The sequence below is a fragment of the Aquila chrysaetos genome, chromosome 6 (assembly GCF_900496995.4).
Source record: "Aquila chrysaetos chrysaetos chromosome 6, bAquChr1.4, whole genome shotgun sequence".
NCBI lineage: Eukaryota > Metazoa > Chordata > Aves > Accipitriformes > Accipitridae > Aquila > Aquila chrysaetos.
The window spans coordinates 5028187-5047740 of record NC_044009.1 but is presented as its reverse complement, the minus strand read 5'-3'; the positions used below and the strand labels follow the sequence as shown (position 1 = coordinate 5047740).

The 19554-nt window shown below is 41.6% G+C and overlaps 2 protein-coding genes across 5 annotated transcripts in view; both read right to left on the bottom strand.

Moving 5' to 3' along the window:
• Window positions 1-871, bottom strand: part of TMEM201 (transmembrane protein 201) — a 35983-nt gene extending 35112 nt beyond the window's left edge. The window contains exon 1 of one of the 3 annotated variants that reach the window (XM_041124219.1): window positions 709-871. The gene's annotated coding sequence lies outside the window, so the exon portion shown is untranslated. The remainder of the gene's footprint in view (window positions 1-708) is intronic. The other 2 variants (XM_030016529.1, XM_030016528.2) reach the window with 2 other exon arrangements.
• On the bottom strand, window positions 524-19541 carry SLC25A33 (solute carrier family 25 member 33). 2 transcript variants are annotated; one of them, XM_030016537.2, is made up of 8 exons: window positions 19392-19478; window positions 10438-10521; window positions 9968-10147; window positions 6132-6209; window positions 4539-4639; window positions 3374-3440; window positions 1753-2036; window positions 524-1081 (listed from the first exon to the last, which is right to left on the bottom strand). In XM_030016537.2, the coding sequence occupies exons 3-8, from the start codon at window positions 10012-10014 to the stop codon at window positions 879-881; spliced, it is 780 nt and encodes a 259-aa protein (XP_029872397.1). In that variant the 5' UTR covers window positions 10015-10147; window positions 10438-10521; window positions 19392-19478; the 3' UTR covers window positions 524-878. The 2 variants fall into 2 exon arrangements, with proteins under 2 accessions (XP_029872397.1, XP_029872396.1); XM_030016536.2 differs by lacking the exon at window positions 10438-10521 and having other exon boundaries at window positions 19392-19541.
• Between the last annotated feature and the right edge of the window lie 13 nt (window positions 19542-19554).

Below are 19554 nucleotides of genomic sequence, written 5' to 3'. Positions count from 1 at the left end.
GTATAAGGAAAACATAACACAAAAAGGCCCCATAGTAGTAAAAGGCGGAGGTCAGGATACATGACCAAATTACTGCATCTCATGGAATTTTCACAGGGCAGCCAGGCCACAATCATTGACTGTCCTTATGCTCTTCGTCCTTCGCAAAAGCAAAGTCTAAAAGCCAAGTCATGACAGATCTGTTTACACACACTAGCATAAACATATCCCAAATGCATAGGTGCACACAGTACTGTAATTAAATTTTTACTAAAGCCTCCCACAATCATATTCCAGCAATATTGCCAGCATAAGTGACTTTTCGAACAGATTCTGGTGTGCGTATTTCATAGCATCAACAGAGAAACGTACTACAAGATTGTCCTACTCGAACACTCCAGGATGTTCACACAGCAATGAACGCTGCACCTTGAATAAACCGGAAGAGCTCTCAAAGTTATTTGGGCATTAGGCTATTACAGTGCTAAAAAGTGACATGACTCCAGTGGTAAGACGACAGAGTTTCAAATTTCCAAACCAGTTCTTCCGTTTTAATACAGTTTTAATGAACATCAGTCCAAGAGATCACTTGATACTATGAGGTACATTCCTTGACCGCATATGGCTGTGCTTAAGGAAAAGGACAAACATATACTTAAATTAAATAGTGTAATTTAATTTAGTAGCAGTTTAATTATCATTAAGTTAAAAAAAGTTATAACTACTAACGTTAATGACTTGAGACCTTTCAGAAAGCATGAATCCAAAAGGAAATATCCAGCAGGTGGTCACAGACTTGTAGTTTTTCCACCAGCACTGCCACCTGCATCAGTCTCTTAAAGGACTATTTGTTCAACGAAGAACTTGGTCTACAGTCTGTAACAGGAGTCTTGGCTCTGCTACTTTGCATGGTCTTCTAACAGATATACGATTAACTCATAGGTGGACAACACAATGGCTGTGTTTGGTATCTGCCGGATGAGTTGGGCAAAGAGTCCTCTATAGAAGGCGAGATAGCCTTCTTCACGTGCTACCAGACGTGCCGTCTGAATGAAAGTCTTATATTTAGTGCCTTCTTCTCGCAGCCGAGTCCGTATGACCTCTGCAGAGAAGTAAAACAGAGCCCAAAGTTAACAAGACTTAAACCTTCCCATTGAGAAACGTGCCATTACCAGGAAAGAGCATGCAAAACCCAGGGACATGAAAACCTTCCTGTACCAATTGCCCACCAGTATTTTCAGCCATGGAATGCTGTACACATTGACCTTCAGGCAAGAAGCAAAGTTAAAGCTGAGTTCCCTTCTGTGTGGAATAAATGGATTAGTTGCTCATTCAAGCTACTACAGAACTAAACGCTTCACTGATGCTCACATAATCAATATTGCTCTTTCTATATAACCATGATAACATTCACGTCTATCCAAAAAGAATAACACTGCTCAGCCCACAAGTGTTCCCCATCACTTGATCACAGAATCCCAAAGGCTGGGGGTACTCAGCTACTAGTGAGAACAGAAGCAATAGGCATTCAATTTCTTTTTGGCATTTTTTTGAGTTGTTTATAAAAACTAGGAAGTCCCAATCACCATCTACATGGCTAACTAGGAATGGTGGGACGAGTACTGAAAATGCCAATGCATGTGCAGAAGTCACAATAACATGCATTTGGCCATTCAAACAACTAAGAATTTTACAACTCTAAACCCCATCATTCATCTTGGATTACAGGCAACAGCTGTTCTACTGCAGTCATAAATGGAAAAGTTAACATACCATGTGGATAAGCAATACAGGAGGCACAGCCCTTGGAAACAGCAGCAGCAAACATCAGTCCAAAGAAGTTTGTCGAGTTCCTTTCGGTCCCATTAGGAGAAGAAGGGGGCAGCTGGACTTCCTTTAAGTGCTTTTTTAAACTTTCATAAATAGCAAAGCAGATAATGGTCTCAGAAATCCCAGCATAGGAGGCAGTCAGGCCCCTATAAAAGCCACGGATACCTTCTGTCTCGTAAACGTATCTAGCACACTGCAAAGCATTCATTGGTTTTGAACCCCTGACTCTACAAAACAAACAGAACAGAGCATATAATGAGCCCAGAAAAACAATTAGCAAAAAAAAACCACTTATGGCTTTCAATAGTTTTTGTAACTACAGAAATGGTTCTCTGCTAAGTTTTACTCCAAAAATATTCTAGGAAAACTGCATAGAGCAGGACTGTCTTACTAAGAGTGCACACCTGGCTTTGCTAATTCACTAATACATACTCATAATAATTCTTTCAGCTCAAGTTCTATCCAGTCTGTCACAGTTCACACCAATGCTTTAAAAGACAATAAACATTGAAGAGACACTGCTTTGTGTTAAACTAGTAATTCCATTTACAGGCATCTTCAGCAGGCCAAGAGACAGGTCTGCTACATGAGAAATGATCCTTCATTTTAAGAGGCAGCACTCAGTTCAAAGGTGCCACCCTGTGAAGTGCTGGAATTAAGTCTTATAAATTATTTATCAGTTGTGGTGCCTTAAAGGATCCTTCTTATCTGACCTAACATGTCCTTGCAGGAAGGAATTTCCATTCTAAGCAGTCACATTATTAGCAGAGTCCCTCATTGCTTCGATATCCACCAGTGACTGTGAATCACTCAACTCAAAGATATTACTGTCAAATTCCCTCTCTGTCTTCAGGACGTACGGTTAACAGTAATACAATGCTGAAGGAAGCAAAAGAACATTAAACCACTGCAACAGATTCTTAATGCCTCTAGAATGTTTTATGAAACTAAACTAATGTGGCTTCATTACAATTTAAATACATCACCCTTTCTGTTTACAGCTACCTAGCTGTCCGTCAGTAACCTTGGTTTGTTGCAGTAACACACACATCTGTATGATCCACGATCAGTACAAGTGATGTTGCCAAATGGGACACAGACTGCAACCTCCTGCTCAGCCTCCCGCAAGCTCTTCTGACCCTTCCATAGCCTCTATTATTGCTGTATCAAAGCGTTTCAGTCCTTGATATATTTATCCTCAACATCAACCCCTGAAGTACTGAAGATTCTGTAAGCAGGAATCTGAGAGAAAAATAATGCTATGCCCAACTTTACTTAAGACTTACAGTGAAATCAGAAACTGAACCCAACTCAGCACTCAAGGCAACTTCCACATCCTTCTCGATAGTAACCGTGCATCAAACTGAAGTAGGACACACAGAACCTTAACCTTTAGTCTGACCAGGCAGAAGCATCATGGCTTGAAAGGTGAAACTGAGAGTCAGGGAAACAACCGGGCGAGATCAAAGTACAAAGAGCCATGAGTAAAAACGTGAAAGTTCAGTTTTCCAGAGGCTCCCTTAGCCACTCAGTGGCATCCCATCTCCCTCAATCAGTTACTTACTTCCGTTCCAGTTGCATTCTGGTTTTCACCATCCATATAGGATTCATCAGGGAATTTGTGATAAAGGCTGAAGAAGAGAAAAGAAAAGCAAAAGTTTGAACTTTATACACTGTGCAGTGAGACAGTTCTAGTTACCAGCTCTATCTAGAGGTTTCAAAAGACGTGCAGGTGCGTAGCTTACAATCGCTCTCTTGCTAGAGAAACACCTCGTGTTAAACGTCAGGAGGCGTCAACCCACGGCCTTGGAAATTCTTAAAGGATTCTTCCTTTTTGCACCTATTCGAATATGTACTTCATGTTCCTAAAGACTGCTGTAGACAAGATACCTTACTTACTGACCGGGCTTTAGAATAATAGATAAAGGGAAACCTGTGGGGAAAACACACATGTACTAGTCTTTTGTTTTCCCCAAGGCTCTAGGTGGTGCCAGTGAGCCATTTCATTAACAGAATCCACCCATAATTAGGGGTTAGTTTGGGAAAGATTTATTTTTAGTGATCACTCTGGTCACTGATGTTTGAACTAGTGGAGCTCTTCTGCAGTATTTTTCCTACAAGAACAAACTATTTTCTCCATCCTGGTAGGAAAAATACAACATCCTAAAACAATTTGGCTAAAACAGTATCAAAAGTTCGCTGGTATCTACTAATATTTTTTTTTTCTAACATTCAGAGACATTATCATAGCATTGCAGTTAGAAAAGAGCTCAGCCCAAGTTAGTAAACAACAATCTAGAAATATTTCAAACTCTCGAACAGGAAAACAGTTCCTCTGTAGGCAAGGTAACTTAGGAGCTAGAAAACTCCTGGCATATACAGCCTCAAACTAAGTGTACATTTTCAGAATGTGCCACATACTGGCCTCTGTACTTGTTCATATACCACAGTCATCCAGAGCTGTCAGCCAAGACTGGTGTGTTAGCCTAGGTCCTGTACAGACAGACTTAAAGTCCATTCCCTGCCTTATGATTGATTCTATTCACTTCCTAACTATTGAGAGGGATAGAAGAAGCCTTGTGACAACAGCTCAGAATAAATACTTTAAAGAATTAACATGCATCTCAGAGCCACACAGATACCAATGCATGTATTGCCCACTATTGGTGAGGGGCTGGACACTGGGGTATTGCTGCAGACCTTACAGAAGATGAATTACAAATACATACCTGCAGAACCTGCAGAACAGATGTGCACAATGTTGCTGTTGGGCACAAAAATGCCATTAAATCGCTCTTTGGCTTTGGAGTAGCATGCAAAATAGACAGCTCTGGGGGTGGGGGTGGGAAAAAAAAGAAGCAAAACAATGTAATACACACAACATCAAATTACACACATTACTGTTCTTCCCCCCATCCCCTGAAAAACAAGACTTTCTATCCGAACAGGCCTCAACATGACTACTTCCATCTACAAGGACACAGGGTTTGGGGTTCTTCTCCCTCCTTACGCTACAGTGCCACTATCTGACTCAACACCCACAGGGTAGAAATATTTTACTTTCACACCAAGTCTGACATGGAAGGCAACATGGTCTTGCAGACAAAGCAAGTCAGATTGGATACCTACACCAGCTCTGGCATTAAATGCACTCTGTAAACCTGGGAATGTCACTCTCCCACCTGGAGCCTATGGTTTCCATAAATTTGTTCAGCACTGTAACTGCATTAGCAGCACTTCATGCTTTAAACACTTAACCCTGGACTGAAATGAGAGAGTTTTACACACCTCAAATCCCCACATAATGCACAGGGATAGAGGAAGCTCAGCTGATCTGCAACAGTCAATATGATGAGTAAGAAGCTGTCTGAACCAAGTATGTTCAGATCAGAGCTCCTTGAAGTGAACTGCCAGAAAAAGGTGGATATTGGTGGTTACAATTTGAGAATTTCCATAAAGTACCTCATTCCAATCTTATGGAAGAATATGAAGGAACACAAAAGACAGCATGAGTGAGTTGCATGAAAAAGCAGGCAGTCTTGGATTCAGATCCCTGCTGCAAAGATTACCTGTACAGAAAGAGGATTCCCTACTTCTGGGGGGAACATCCTACCTACTAGGCAAGAGGCCAGAGAGGGAGTACACCACTTTTCAAGTTCCTTTTTAACTGGTTCAATTTCAGGCAGAGAACATATGCCAATTTCCCAACTGCTAACAAGTTTTATCATTTGCTAGGCACAAAGATCTTCAGCTCTGCCAAGAATGGGACAGTCATAGGTACATGTGGAAAACATGTAAGTGCCTGTAAGACTTCCAGATACGAAGGGACACACACAGACCTTCAGGGTTATATGGCAGCAATGCAAGCCTTTCCCTCTCAGCTGCAGTTTTTCATTTGAGAAGAATTTAGGCAATCAAGGACCAGATACGTATTCCTCTCCCCTGGCATCTAGCTCCTACTCAGTGTTTGGCAAGCACTTTTATGTATCCACAGGGAAGCAGCAGATCATATTAGAAAAATGCAAATATTAATCCTACAGACTTTTCTGCACTACTTTCTTGTTTTCTCAAGCACATGGTAAGTGGCTCTTGCAATGACTTGGAATTTAAGTGCCTTATTTAATCTGCACCTTCCAGTGTTATACAAGTGGAAAGCAGATTTTTAGAAGCATTTCTTGGTATGTTTACTGTGCAGTGTACATGCCCAAATCTCAGTTTACAGATGGGATGACTTCATGACCTATTCTTTTGAATCACGAATGCACTGCAACGTTTGGGTTGGTACCTTAAATGTGTCTTTTAGCAATAGTTTAACTATTTACCTTGATGGTGCAACTCCAACCAAGTTTGGACCCAACCCTCGGAAGAGTGACCTTGGTCCTTCTTTTTCCAGAATTGACCTTAAAATAAAAAATAAATAAATTAAAAAAACCGACAGGGAAAAAAAAAAAAGATAGTATTTGGGTTAAAAGTTACGCTTCTTGTTCCGTCAGGCAGTCAGTCAAAAGAACTGTACAAAAGCAATGAGTATTAACTGTGAAGCTGTTAGCTTTTAAGCTACGTAATATACTTTAAAATTAGCAGAATTATACACTACTGAATAAAAGCCATTACACCATAAAACTTCAGCGCACTACAGGCAAATGTGTGTCACATGGCACAAGGTTATAATTTCCATTCTTTGAAAGCTGTCAGGAACTAAATTAAAGTTTCATGGAGAATCTAGTGATAGTTGACTCTGATGAACAAAAAATATTTTTGGCATTGTCTGTATCTAAGCAATTCAGAAGTTTGCTTCCTGTATAGAGATACGAAAAAAAGAAATCTTTTTCCCTTTCGCAATTACGTAGTGATGTGTTTTTACCCCAGAGTGAAAGTTGAATGTGGCAACCGTACTACAAACTATGTCTTCCCAGGTAGTTCAGGGACATCTGCTTTTGAGGGCATTCAAGAGAGTTCACATCACCTTTCCCAAGTAAACTCCAGCTACAGAGGTACTGCTGTGAATCTCTGTCAGGACTGGACTTCATGATCAGGTCTAAAGCAGGAAGATCACCAAATGATGCTTTCCTGCAGTTCTGCAATTGCTACAAGCCCAGGTTTCCAAAGCCACTTCCCCCCATCTTCCCTCACACTGTAGAAGGCATGCTGGGCTAGGACTTGTCTGAAGAAGACAAACTGTTTGGACAGCTTCCCCAGCAGCTACCAAGTTCTGTACAATACCTTGCTAAAGTGCCTCATTAAAAAACACTTGTCTTACAAATTCCTTGCGCTACTAACAGCAGACATATTTACAAGGACTAAAACAACAGCCAAACGCTAGTAAACAGCCAAGTATTTACCAGTGAAAGCCAAGTACAGTCCAGCAATCACTGGGACTTCAGTGCACAATCTGCTAGACAGCAGCCCTCTTAACTGAACTCACCATGTGAAAACCATGCAAGAGAATCCAGGTAACACCAGGATCCATGGGTAGTTCACATGCACCTGTTGGAACTGCCAATTTTTCAGAATTTGCTTTCTAGGTCATTAGCACTGTTGAGAATGTTCCCCACAGATTCCAAAACCAAGCTCATTAGACAGAAGAAGATGTAGGAGCTTCTGAAACACTTTTTCTGCAGCAGAGTTGAACTTTCTGTGTAAACTCCAGGGCTGAGTGTCTCCAAGGAGACAGATCCACCAACTACTTGTTCTTTGTCACTTAACAGTCACGACTGCAGATTCCAGCTGGGGTGACTCATCAGAATCTTAAATGGATTAGACAAAAACAGCCTGTCCTTCTGGAGTGCTTTCTATTCAGCAGCAGACTTAACCTGCCCTCCTGAGTACCTACTTTCTTTCTATTTACAGCAGTTAAGGGGCTTTCATATTCAACACCTTTAACTCTTGCAGAGCAGTTTTATATGTAGAGCTCTAATGGCCGCTTCTTTAATCATACAATTTTCCCAAACCAGAAGGCCCAAGTCATATCCAGTCGGGCAATGTACGCGTGACCAGGATTGAGAAAGGGATGGAAGAGTAAAAGCAAGAGACCTAACTTCACTTCTATTCTTCATACATTTTTATTTTATCAGAAAGATAATAATCAATAGCATTATCTGTTCTTCATAGATGCTGCCTGCAAGGGAATGACAGCATAAATATTTTGCTCTCACTTCTCACTCCTCCGAAGTAAACAGATTGAAAACTTGGTGATACATGCAGATGAGCAATTCCTGAAGTGAAATGAAATCACAACCATAGTCACCAAATTTAATGAGCTTAATAAGTATATTAAAAGGTTGACCCAATTTTAAACCATTTCCTCTCTCCCTAAAAAAACCAAAAAGACAATCCCAGAAAAAGATGGGCCAAGGGGATGAATTAAGAGCCTTGCACCTTGAAGTTTTCACTTCCTTTAGTTACAGCTGCCTAAAGTCCAATGCTGCAAGGTGAAAAAGAAAGCAAGGGAAAGGAGATGAAAATCAAAGGCAACTGGCACTACCTTACATTTTCAGTCACGAATTGCTCTAGACTCACCTCTGAATAGACAAAGAAATGTTTGGCAGGGGAAAGAAGCACTGTTTACAATACAGAAACTCAAGTCCCAGAATGACTCTAGCTAGATAGTTCTGCAGAGAATTTGAATTAGCACTGTACTGTTATATAACCGTGCAGCTTCTCCCCAGGCAATCTGCCAAGCGTGTTGGCCTTACATAAAATCATTCAACTTGCTTTGCTAGTCATTATTTTCTTTGGCATTTCTGCTACCTGATCTAAACAGAACCTCTCTGCATCACCCTGGGCTGCCCAATGATCCAAATAAACTCAATCCATTTGCATGAGGTCTGAACCATAAGTTTATGGTGCTTTGATATGAAATATAGAAGTAGAGATTTGGGCTTCAGAGTTGCAGGTAGAACTATTCAGCAGTTGTAAGCTAGATGATTTCACATTTCCTCTTCTTTATAAATACACATCTGAAAAGGGAACAGCTGGAGCATCAGCTGCTGCAGTCTGAACCACACAGAAGGCTTTTAACAGAGATCATAAGTAATACAGGTGTAGATAGGATTGATGCATAATAATAATGGGCAAAGACAACATCTAATAGCAAAAATGGGAGAGCTCATTAAGTCAGCTATAGCTAAGGAAAAGATAAAAGCTTCCAAGACCCCAGTTAGATATTGTATTTTAGTGAGACTGCTTTTGCAAAAAGTGTCCTTCCCCCACTCCCATAAATTTCAGTTATAGATCATCCACACAAAAGTGCAGACAAGCATAACTGAAAATATATGAGAACATAGAATTCTGGAAGTCCTCTGGTTCAAACTCATGCTCAAAGCAGGGCCAGCTTCAAAGACACATCAGGGACAGACATGCATCACTAAGTACAGAGAATCAGAAACCTTGTTACAAAGCTGGTCCATTATGGTGAAGGAAAGGCTACAGGCTCTCACTTTTGTATGATGCTCCAAAGAGAGAGTGCTTCAAGTGAGGAATTAAAACTTCCCTCCATCAAACAGGTAAACAGCACAGGCTGCAATAGCAACAAGTATCTCTGCTAGCTACTCAAAGCAAACTGGGAATGGCTCCAGGAAAAAGACAACTTATATGGCTTATTCAGTCCTTCAATCACTTGCCAAGAATTGGCCCCAGCTAGTAAGGATTACCTGTTCCAATGCTCAACAGAGACAGTAAACATTGTTATTCCCAATAGGAGACAAAGACAACACTTCTCAGTGTTGAAAAAGAGAAAAAGCCCTTTCCTCCAGAATATTTTCTGTGATAGTTCCCACAAGCTAAGGCATATCAAGAGTTTACAGTATGTCCTGTGTATTGATCCCTAGAAGTCATAACTACGAAAAAGCCTAAATGTGAAGAGACAATTTAAAAATAACACCTCCAGACACATATTCAAATCATTTCACTTCGGAAAGTTTCTAAGTGGCGGAAACAAATTTCTGTGGAAGTTCAAAAGAATGCTCAGGAGTCGTGAGTATGTATGTATTTTTAAAAGAATAATTTATCTTTCTACTGCTGAAGGCAGAAGCCCAGCTGACAAGAATCCTTCCAGTGCAAGTCTGGAGCAAAATTTGCATTCTGTGTGGCACAGAGGAATTGAAACTCACATCACTGGTGTCAAGCAACACTGAATGACAGGAGGAGCAGTACTCACTTGAGAACACTAAAAAGCCCAGGTGATACAGATGTTGGCCTGACCATTCCTTCACCACTGATGGTCCCCAGCTGGACTTGTGGGTAGTAGACAGCCCGGAAGGCTAGCTTTGAAGATTGAAGCCTAGTCTTTATTACCTCTAAGGGACACGTAAAGATGGCACCAACTGTTCCTCCGCATCTGTAAAATACAATTTAAACAGAAGACAGAGTCAGGAAAACATAGCTGCACAGATGTGTCATATCACAGCATGGCATATAAATAAAATCTGAAGACTTGTCTCCAGTTGCTCTGAATTGTGGACAAATTATTAGGAAGCAGGGCAGTTTTGACATTAGGCAAGGGAGACTGTTCCCAAGCCCTGGGGGAGGGAAGCAAAGGTTGAGAAACTGTTACAACGATCACGTGTAGCGATGAAATTGGTAAACACAAAGATGATACCCAGCACTTACAAAAAACCCCTGACTGACCATCTGCTGGTCCCATGTTCTGCCAGGACTTGGAATTCTGCCTGTAAAAACTTCAGAGGCATCCATGTTTCAGAGGTTGTTGTCCTAAAACAGACATAGCCTTGGATGGATTTTTCTTATGGGAAGCCGGAAGCTGGCAGATGAGAACAAGCCACTGGGGATTAGGACACTACAGACTGAAAACGTAACAATATAATTCTTCACCACTTCAGTACTTATGATGAGAACAGCTGTCTACAAAAGTAGCAAATATCAAAACTACACTAAGTTAGGGCCTTTTAAAAACAACGGATATCAACTTTTTTTTTGGGGGGTGGGGGGAGGGAAGCCACAAGGATGAGAGGGAGGGTGGGAAAAACAGAATAACAGGACAGAAGGGCTACTAAAGAACAGAGTTCCCATACTCACATAACAGAAGTACAAAAATAAAATATACACGTGTGTGTATATATACACAGATATATTGACACACACAGGTGTATATATATAAATATATGTACAAAGAAGAAATAAGTGATGCTATAATAGGCATATATTCATCTTAATGTAGTCAGACTGAGCCTCAGAAAAAGCACACAGGGCCAAGAATATAAGGTGTACAAGTCCTAATTTTCATTTTAGTCAGTGATTTGGAAAGCGACTAGTCAAACTATTTCTCTCTCTGCTGCTGTTCCTCTTTGGTAATTGAACGTCCCTTCTGTCAAACTTCACAATTAAACACAATGCTGAGGTTGGCTAAAAGGTACTATAATCCCAATTTTATTAATCAAACACATTGGGATTTAGGAAGACTTAACTACAGATTTTGTTTTTTTCCCCAAGGACGTTTACTGCAGCTGCACCTATTGATTAGGAAATATTTTCTTTCTTTACACAACTGTCAAAGCATATGATTCCTTCAAAAACCCACGTTTGCTATTTTCCTTAGACAACACCATGAGTCAACAACTTAACTATCTTTGATGTTAATGTGAAATTGTCATTTAAGTAGTTTTCCATGAAAGGGAGAGGAATTAAAAAAAAAATCCTATCCTTTGTCTTGTGCATAAATAAAGCATTGCTTGCTAGAGTCGTAAGAAGTTTGCGTGCACTGATTTGGGAACAGAGATCCATAAAAGGACATTAATAAAGGTACTAGCGCATATTTTCTAAAGCCCCATCTATACATGAATTATTTTACTAGGAGAATCTTTTTTTAAACACAAGGAAAAGGGCAATTAGAGAATGGCAGAAAAATCCAAGCTTTAGATACTTACTAGTTTATAAATGCTTTATCCGGTACGGCTTATTTTGCTTGCTGAAACAGTATGTCTTATATCAAACGGTAACCATTCTTTGGCAAAACCCTGAAGCCGTTGCACCGGCATTAACAGCCTGGCCACCCTGGCTGTCCAACCACAAAAATTAAGGTTCTTTATAAGGTTCAAAAGGACACCCCAGGCCGCATGGCTGGGGAATACAACTTCCTCACTACACTTTTCATGTTCTGCAAGATTCTGAACAAGAACATGATCCCAAACACTACGCTTTTCAGATACAAACACATCCAACAGAAGAAACTGTGTTTTCACTGAGACTGGCAATATGATTTAACAGCATGCTTCAATGAGTTTCTCCTCTAAGTTCTACCTTTTTCCTCTTCCCTGCTGAAAGGGCAATAAACCTAAATGAGGGACAATCCATACATCCAAAGTGGCAGATACTCTAAGAGCGAGCATTGCCTTCATCCCTTTTAAACCACTTATGCTATGACTGTTGAATAAAGTCACAAAGTTGTTCATGGAACTAGGTACATAGCAGATGAAGTTGTGTCATTTGGCTCAAAAATGACAGTGTTCACAGAGACCTTATCAGGCCTCTGATTATTTTGTGTAGGCCTCTGATTATTTTGTGTACTGAACAAGGGCTTGGACACAAGCCTTCTGTTGTGTCAATACTACTCTGTAGGACATTGCTTCAGTTTATCCTTCTCTGTTTTGTCAGATGCATCTCATGTTGCTCGCGTTTCTCCGAAATCAGATCTTGGCAGAAAAAGTCAGGTCAGGAATGGCTTCTCCAGCAAAACCTTTCCTGTTCCCACAGCTCACACTCATAACTCAGAGCAGGAAGTGTTTTGAGGATCCCTCTTGCAGATTCCCCACTGCCACCTTTCCTACTGTGTATATCCAATACAGACACGAGTCTGTACAATTAACACCCGACTAATCAACATACTCAAGAGAAATTTTAAGTCTGTGGGAACTCAGTGAAGAGAATTTGATTGCCTTAATTCCCAATTCATTTACCTACCAATGCTCCACTACTGTGTACTCCATCCTCAGTCCCCATTTATGAACACTGAAACAATACTTTCACAGTAACAATTCATAAAGTCAGAACACTGAAATTCCATTTGCTGTTTCTGAACTACCAGCTGCTCAGTCTAGAGTGACATCTTGCCATACAATTTTTTAGCCTCTCTGGCATATTCCCTCCTGCATCAGCTGTCTTCTTGCCTTCCTAGCCCACTCCTTGCCTTCCATCCTTTTAGTGTGATAAATCAGTTAATTTATGCAGCCTTTAATATTTAAGTACTTCTGGTAATGCATATGTAATCCTCTGATATTCAACACAATGAGTTAATATCTGTATCATCAGTTTTAACAGCTCAGAGTTTATGTTGTCAGTGTGACATTTAAGAAAAAAGCATTATCTAACAGAGCCATTCTCAGAATGTCAACAGAGTGCATATATTATGTCCCAAATATAAATACGCAGCAGATAGTTCAAGTAAGGACTTTACTGTATTGGGCAGCTTTTTCAGTTGAGCTGATTTTCCTCCACATGGGAATTCCATGCATCATACCCTGGTGTTGCTCTATTCCCTGGAAAGATGGCTGAAAAACAACACACTGTGCACAAAAGAAACGCTTTGTATTCCTAGGGTGTTCCAAATGCCTACATCTGGGAAGAAAGGAGAAACAACCAGCTTTCCTCAGCTACATAAACAGTCATAAACCCTGAAACAATCAGACCATGGATTTGCAGCCAGATAAATTCGATTGGGGAAAACCTTATGCTGCAATCAAGGGAAAACCTCCAAGCCTGCATACTGGTTTGAATCGGGGTTTTTCCTGATACGTCAGTGCAGAACTACAGTTGCAGAGATGTTAAGCAGTGTTTACTGCACTAGCCTCCTGCTAAAATCCCAAAATAACATCTAAATCTGTCCTCAGTCAAAAGGTAGAAGCCTCCCTAGAAACCAAACACTACAGTAGAGTATCTTCAACAGGTCACATGGCAAGCATATAACAAGAGGTTCCCAGCTATGCCCTGCTCTGCACGTATCACAGATACAAAATCTCTCCTATGTGAGACACCCAACAATTCATCAGCTTTGGCCTGTCACTGCCAGAAAAACAGCACTTGTGCTTCAGGCTTTGAATGCCCCCTCTAGTTTCATGATGGACCAGGCATATATGGCCATTACAGCAGTAAAACACAGTTCTCTGCTTTGTGATGTCCAAACAAAGCAACTAAGGAAACTCTTGGTTTGAGAATATGGAATATGCTTTGTGTTTAGGGAAATACATAATGTATTATACATAAACAGCTGCAGAAAAATCATTTACTTCCATAAAAAGAAAACACTGTTTAAAAAAACATGCCAAGGATGCAAATCTCAAAATCTAATTCCAATTTTTCTCTTGCTGCCCGCTTTCCATCTTTACAAAGTCCACCCCTGATACACCAATGACTTGCATTTGAAATAAACCCTCAGCATCCACTAGCACAATTTATATAGATGCCGAGAATCTTAATTAAGAGTAGGTCTTACTTCATCTGTCCTAGAATTAATCACTGAGCAATATTCTTAATATGAATAACAACACAATACTGAATGTTAAAGGAAGTTCTGCAAAACAAAAACAAAAAAGCATCCAAACCTTCAATGATCTTTCAGTAGAGTACCACTGACTTTACCAAGATCATAAGCAAAGTTGAAGAGGTGCTTGGTTAGAACAATCATAACTTATAACCCAGCCTGACACGTTTTGCTGTGTGAGCATTTGAAATTACCTTTTCCTCCCCAAATGACAGCAACTACTCTCAACATTTAACATTGAATTTTTGACAGACAGGAGTCAAGTGAAACACTTGCAAGAGAAGTATTAGTGCAAATAATCTGGCAACTACACTTAATGGGCCGCTTTAAGAACCAGGTTGACAAGTATACGTCAATTCACGCTTCACGGATGGCACCACATACACCTTTAAAGGTCAAAGTACACCTTGGGAAATCACTTGGTACTATTGACTGGACCCCCTCTGGTGGATTCAGAAGTTTGTAGAACTCTCCAAACATAGATGGAAGACTCTGTCCCACTGAATTCAGTGGCACAGCCAGGGATACAGTTAAACCATGGCACTAACTTTCCTGGTTGCTGACATAAAATCATGCCCATGAAGACAGATAAGGAAATCCCAAAGTGAGCCGTATATTCACAGCAAGTGTGCCCAGTTTTAAACAAGATCGTATTTGCAATAGGAATTTCATTGTTTTTCTAAAATGTGCCACATGCTCTAGCATGACATGCATAGCATAAACAGCAAAGCAGGTTATGTCTTTGGTATTTTGTTACTGCATCATCAAGACTGTAAACAAAACAAGCTGCTGCATTCTCAGATGCCATAGGAAATTAAGTACCAAAGCAATACAGACTGTCCCTAATGTCTTAATTCTGAGTTATTAAGCATTCAACAAATTTCCAGCTAATAATATTATCATCAGGTGTAGATACTCCTGTAAGCACTTACTGTGTTCCTTGAGCTGATGCACTGTTAGTGCATTACATAATGCACATGAGAACCTAAACTAGGTAGAGGGCTGGAAAACAGTCAATCTCATCATCAGCTCTAGCTGCCTTGGACCACACACAGTATAGCAGACACACATACTTCAGGTGAAGACTGCTTCTCTCCATTTTACAAATGGAAACATTATTTCCCAAATGCTTTGTCAGCATTAGCATGTGGCTTAACAATAAACATCTGTGGGAGCAGTGTGGCAGTCCCTTTCCTCACAATTCGTTCAGTTACAAATTTGGGGAGTAACTTTTTCATTAGTTCTGTGACCTGTACTGGACAGTCAGGCAAACCCAGGTCAAATTCAACACTTTAAACAAGGCTCTTAGCAACCTAGTGCATCAAACACCTCTCGGCTGTGACTGAGACAATCAACTTATGCCCATGGAGACAGATGTCACTATGCCCTCAATTCAAAGCAGCTTGATGTCACCAACCTTCCCAAAGTATGCTTCCAACTCTTTTACAGGAGGCTTAAGCAAGCTTTGGTATCTAAGGTTGCTGTTCAGAGCCATAGGAGCAAGGGAGTTAGGGACTTAGGCCTCAATACCAAGATGGAAAAAAAGCCACAAACATGGTTTTATTCAAACAGTCCCCCCAGTGTGAACCAAACCACTAAAGGCGGCATACACAGCACCTATACGAAATCAAGATTAAAAGTTTGTTCCCAGTTTTTGCTCTTTGCCAGTTCTACGAAGGGCACTGCAGCCTCTAAATACCATTTCTTAGGAATTCCCTGTAGTAAACAGTATTACTCCAGCTGGAAAGACAACACAGAGTAACCTCTGCTGCAGCCTAGTCCACAGTTTTTCCCAAACAAAAACAAGCAACAACTGCATTGACTTCAGCAGGGAAGCAGGAACCCAGACTTGTAAACATGCTTACATCTGTTGTGCAACTGAGGCATCATTCTCTTTGCTGTTTCCGAATCTTCCCTGCCCTCAGAGTCATCTTCCCATCAAAATACCAAGACCCTTTGGTCTTGTAAGCCTTAAAAGGAACTAACAGAAACAAAAGGAAGCCAATGAGTCTGCCTGCCTATAGCAAGTCGGCTAGTAGGAAGCCATCTCTTTCAGCAACTGGAGAACACTTTCTAATATTCAAGTGCATTTCATCACTCCTAGCCTTTGAGGTATTAAACACTTCTGTTCTGGCCATTAAGATTATCCGAGGCTGGCTTGCCTTCTTTGTGCACACATAAGGATACTGTATTACGTCTCCTTAAGCTGGCACTGCACCCCCTCCTCACCTTCACAGGAAGCTATCGCAATACCAGCAATGTCTCTACCAAAATTATTTCAAGTGAACGGGCTGCTCTTGCTTTAGCTGAAAAAAATATTTTGCAATTGAACAAAGGTTAGCACCTTACACAACTTAAAGTATTCTGAACTTCCAACACTTTCTTCTGCTGGAGGGGTAATTTTATCCAAGGTCCTGGCTCTGCAAACAGCTCTGTGTCACAATACAACCCATTTATTATAATAGGGTTCCATGAAAGAACAAAGGTAAAGGTATTTGAAGGACTGAGGAAGGACCTCAACAGAGGCTATTACTCAAGCACTAACACACTAACAATTCCTTCTAAAGTTCCTTTGATGATGTAATAGTAGCAAACCATTATCACAGCTGAGCTCCTTTAACAAGATTTTATGGCGCAGGCACCCTTTACCATCACTACTACTAAAAACCGAAATGCGTAAGGCAGACATGGCACAGAGCCTCATACCTAATATGATTTCAGTTTCTAGCCTGCCTACCAGCCGGCTGGTCCAGCACCCCTCCAAACACATCAAATATTTCCTACAACTTTTCTTACATGTAGAGAGGTGCTTTAATAGCTTGGGCAACAGTTCAAAACTGATGTTCAATTTCTTGTTCCATCCAGCGAGCCCTAAGAAGTCTGCATTTCTCACTTGAAAAGCAGAGATAATAGCATTACTAGGTATATACACACAGAGGATATGAAAGTTCAGTGCCTTGAACAGGGAACCGCTCTGAAATAAACTGTTTAAATGGTGGGTGGGTGTGTGGCGGACCAAACACTTTAGCATTGGCTGGTGCATGAGAAGACTAAACTTGCTGTCTCATTTTCCTTTCTGTAACATCACAGCAAGATAAATGATGCTACACTTTTACGTGTCTCTGTAAATAACAAGATATGCAGAACGAGAATCAGGTCCAGCAATGAACATTAAATGCCTGTATACCCTAAAAGACACTCTCTCTTTCCTTTATTTGTTACTTGTTATTTTTAAATTTGTAATTTGTTATTTGTAACTTGTTATTATCTGTGCTTTATTTTCGTTGCTGCTTTAGAAACAGATCGATCTTATTATACCAGCGTGGTCAGGGGGATATTCCCTGCTGTGTTACCATTCCTTCCCCCCATGCTCTCTCAAAAACAGATCCAACCTGGTGACTTCCTAAGCCTGCTGCAGAAAATGTTTGTTTACTAGGATCCTTAGAGAAGGTAGAGGGTACATTAAACGAGTAAGGAAGACACTGATCACCCAGTACTAGATTAAAACACTGATGAGTTTAAAATTCCTATTTATTTATAGTCTGATGAGTTATGTGAGGACACCTAGAGTTCTGGATAGGCATTGTTACTATCCAAACAAGTTGCATGTGTACATTCAGGTCCAGTTTCTGTCATGGGCTCCAGGTATGACCCTAATGCAAGTGGGGGAGGTGGGGGAAAGACAGGCCTAAAAACAACACAGAGTATCCAAGTCAGCAGAAGAAAGGCAGTGCCTCTGAAAAAGTTAGCTTTTTTGAGTTTAATATTACATCAAATGAACTTACTGCTCCAGGGACATGTCAAAGGAGACTCCAGTCTCCTGTTTAGCAACAGGAGAAACAATGGTCTACTATTAAACAGATTTAAACTAAACTAATGATAGGTTTCATGTTGGCTTCCTAACTATTGTCAGCTGGCAAGCACTACAGAATATTCTACTACTTAGATAGTTTAAGTCATTAAAAAAAAAAAAAGATTAAAACAAAAGATTTCTGATATGGACAGAAGTGCATACAACAGCACTTACTACCTGCATAACAGATGATTTTTTGAAAATAATTTATTTTTAGTTTACACCATAAAATGATCTTACTGGACTGCTACTAAAATTACTGTAGTAAGTTAATTAACAAGGCTTTTGGGGAGTGTTTTTGGTTGGTGGTTTGTGGGTTGGGGTGGGTGGGGTTGTTACTTTAAGCTTTTAACACAACGAAAATAACAAGTTTACAAGTCCTTGCGAGAACTTAAAAGAAGCGGTCTGGCATGCCAGGGGGGGCATGCCAGGTCACTTACTCCAAAGTACCAGGACCTTCCTTAACTCTCTTGCCCCCCATCCTTTTTCCCTTTTCGGAGTACTTGCTTTTCAGTATAATTACACGGATAAGGCAGTTACACAGCCTCCACTATTAACCGTCGCCTACGCAGAGCTTATTGAAGTGTTGTGCAAATACGTTCCTTTACAAAACGAAGCTGCGGTCCATCGAAAAGCATAAGCCTGCTGCCTGGACAATGCTTTTTGGACGACATCCCTCAGTTCCTGCTTGATTCAGCAGGAGCCACACAGGAGAGCAGGATTTAACGCGTTTCATTTAACAGAGCTAGATGCCACAGCCGTGCAAGATTTTGTAATTACACATAGCTAAACGTCACAGCAGCCCAACTAACTCTGCCCGGCGCAGAAGCTCAACTCGCACCCACCGTAATCCTTTCTCACCCTTCCTGCTCGGCTTGCTAAGGATGTATTTTCTAATTGTGGAAAGACGGCAAGGAGAAAAGCTGCCCGGCTGTCACGGAGGGCACGCGGGTTTGTGAGGAGACGGCGGAAAAGGCGGGCTGCGCTCGGCGCCCACGGCCCCTTTCCCCGTCGCCAGCCGGCGTTCCGCGGGGAGGGGAGGCCAGGCCGCCAGCCCGCCCCTCGCCCGAGGCAGCGGCCGGGCACATCCCGGCGGGGAACCACCACCACCACCGCCGCCGCCGCCCGCGGGGCCACCGCGTCCCTCTCCGCCAGGCCTCCCCCGGCGGGCGGCAGCCCCTCAACGGCGGCCGTACCCCCGCGCCCAGCCCAGCCCTCCTCCTCCGTCGCACTCACCCCCCGGCGAAAAGGTGCAGCAGCGTGTTCTCCTGCGGGGCGCCCGCCATGCTGCCGCTGCTGCTGCTGCCGCCGGCTCGGGCTCCCGCTCCGCCGGCGGGAGCTGGAGGCGGAGGCCGGGCCGCGGCGCGCACGTGACGCCGGCGGGCAGCGCGTGGCGCGT

Coding starts and splice junctions, on each gene's coding strand:
- SLC25A33 (XM_030016536.2), bottom strand. CDS start 19,441: ATGGCGGGCGCCCCGCAGGAGAACACGCTGCTGCACCTTTTCGCCGGG. Junction 10,148..19,391: donor CTGCACCTTTTCGCCGGGGG/GTGAGTGCGACG, acceptor TGTATTTTACAG/ATGCGGAGGAACAGTTGGTG. Junction 3,441..4,538: donor CTGTTCTGCAGGTTCTGCAG/GTATGTATTTGT, acceptor TCTCTTCTTCAG/CCTTTATCACAAATTCCCTG.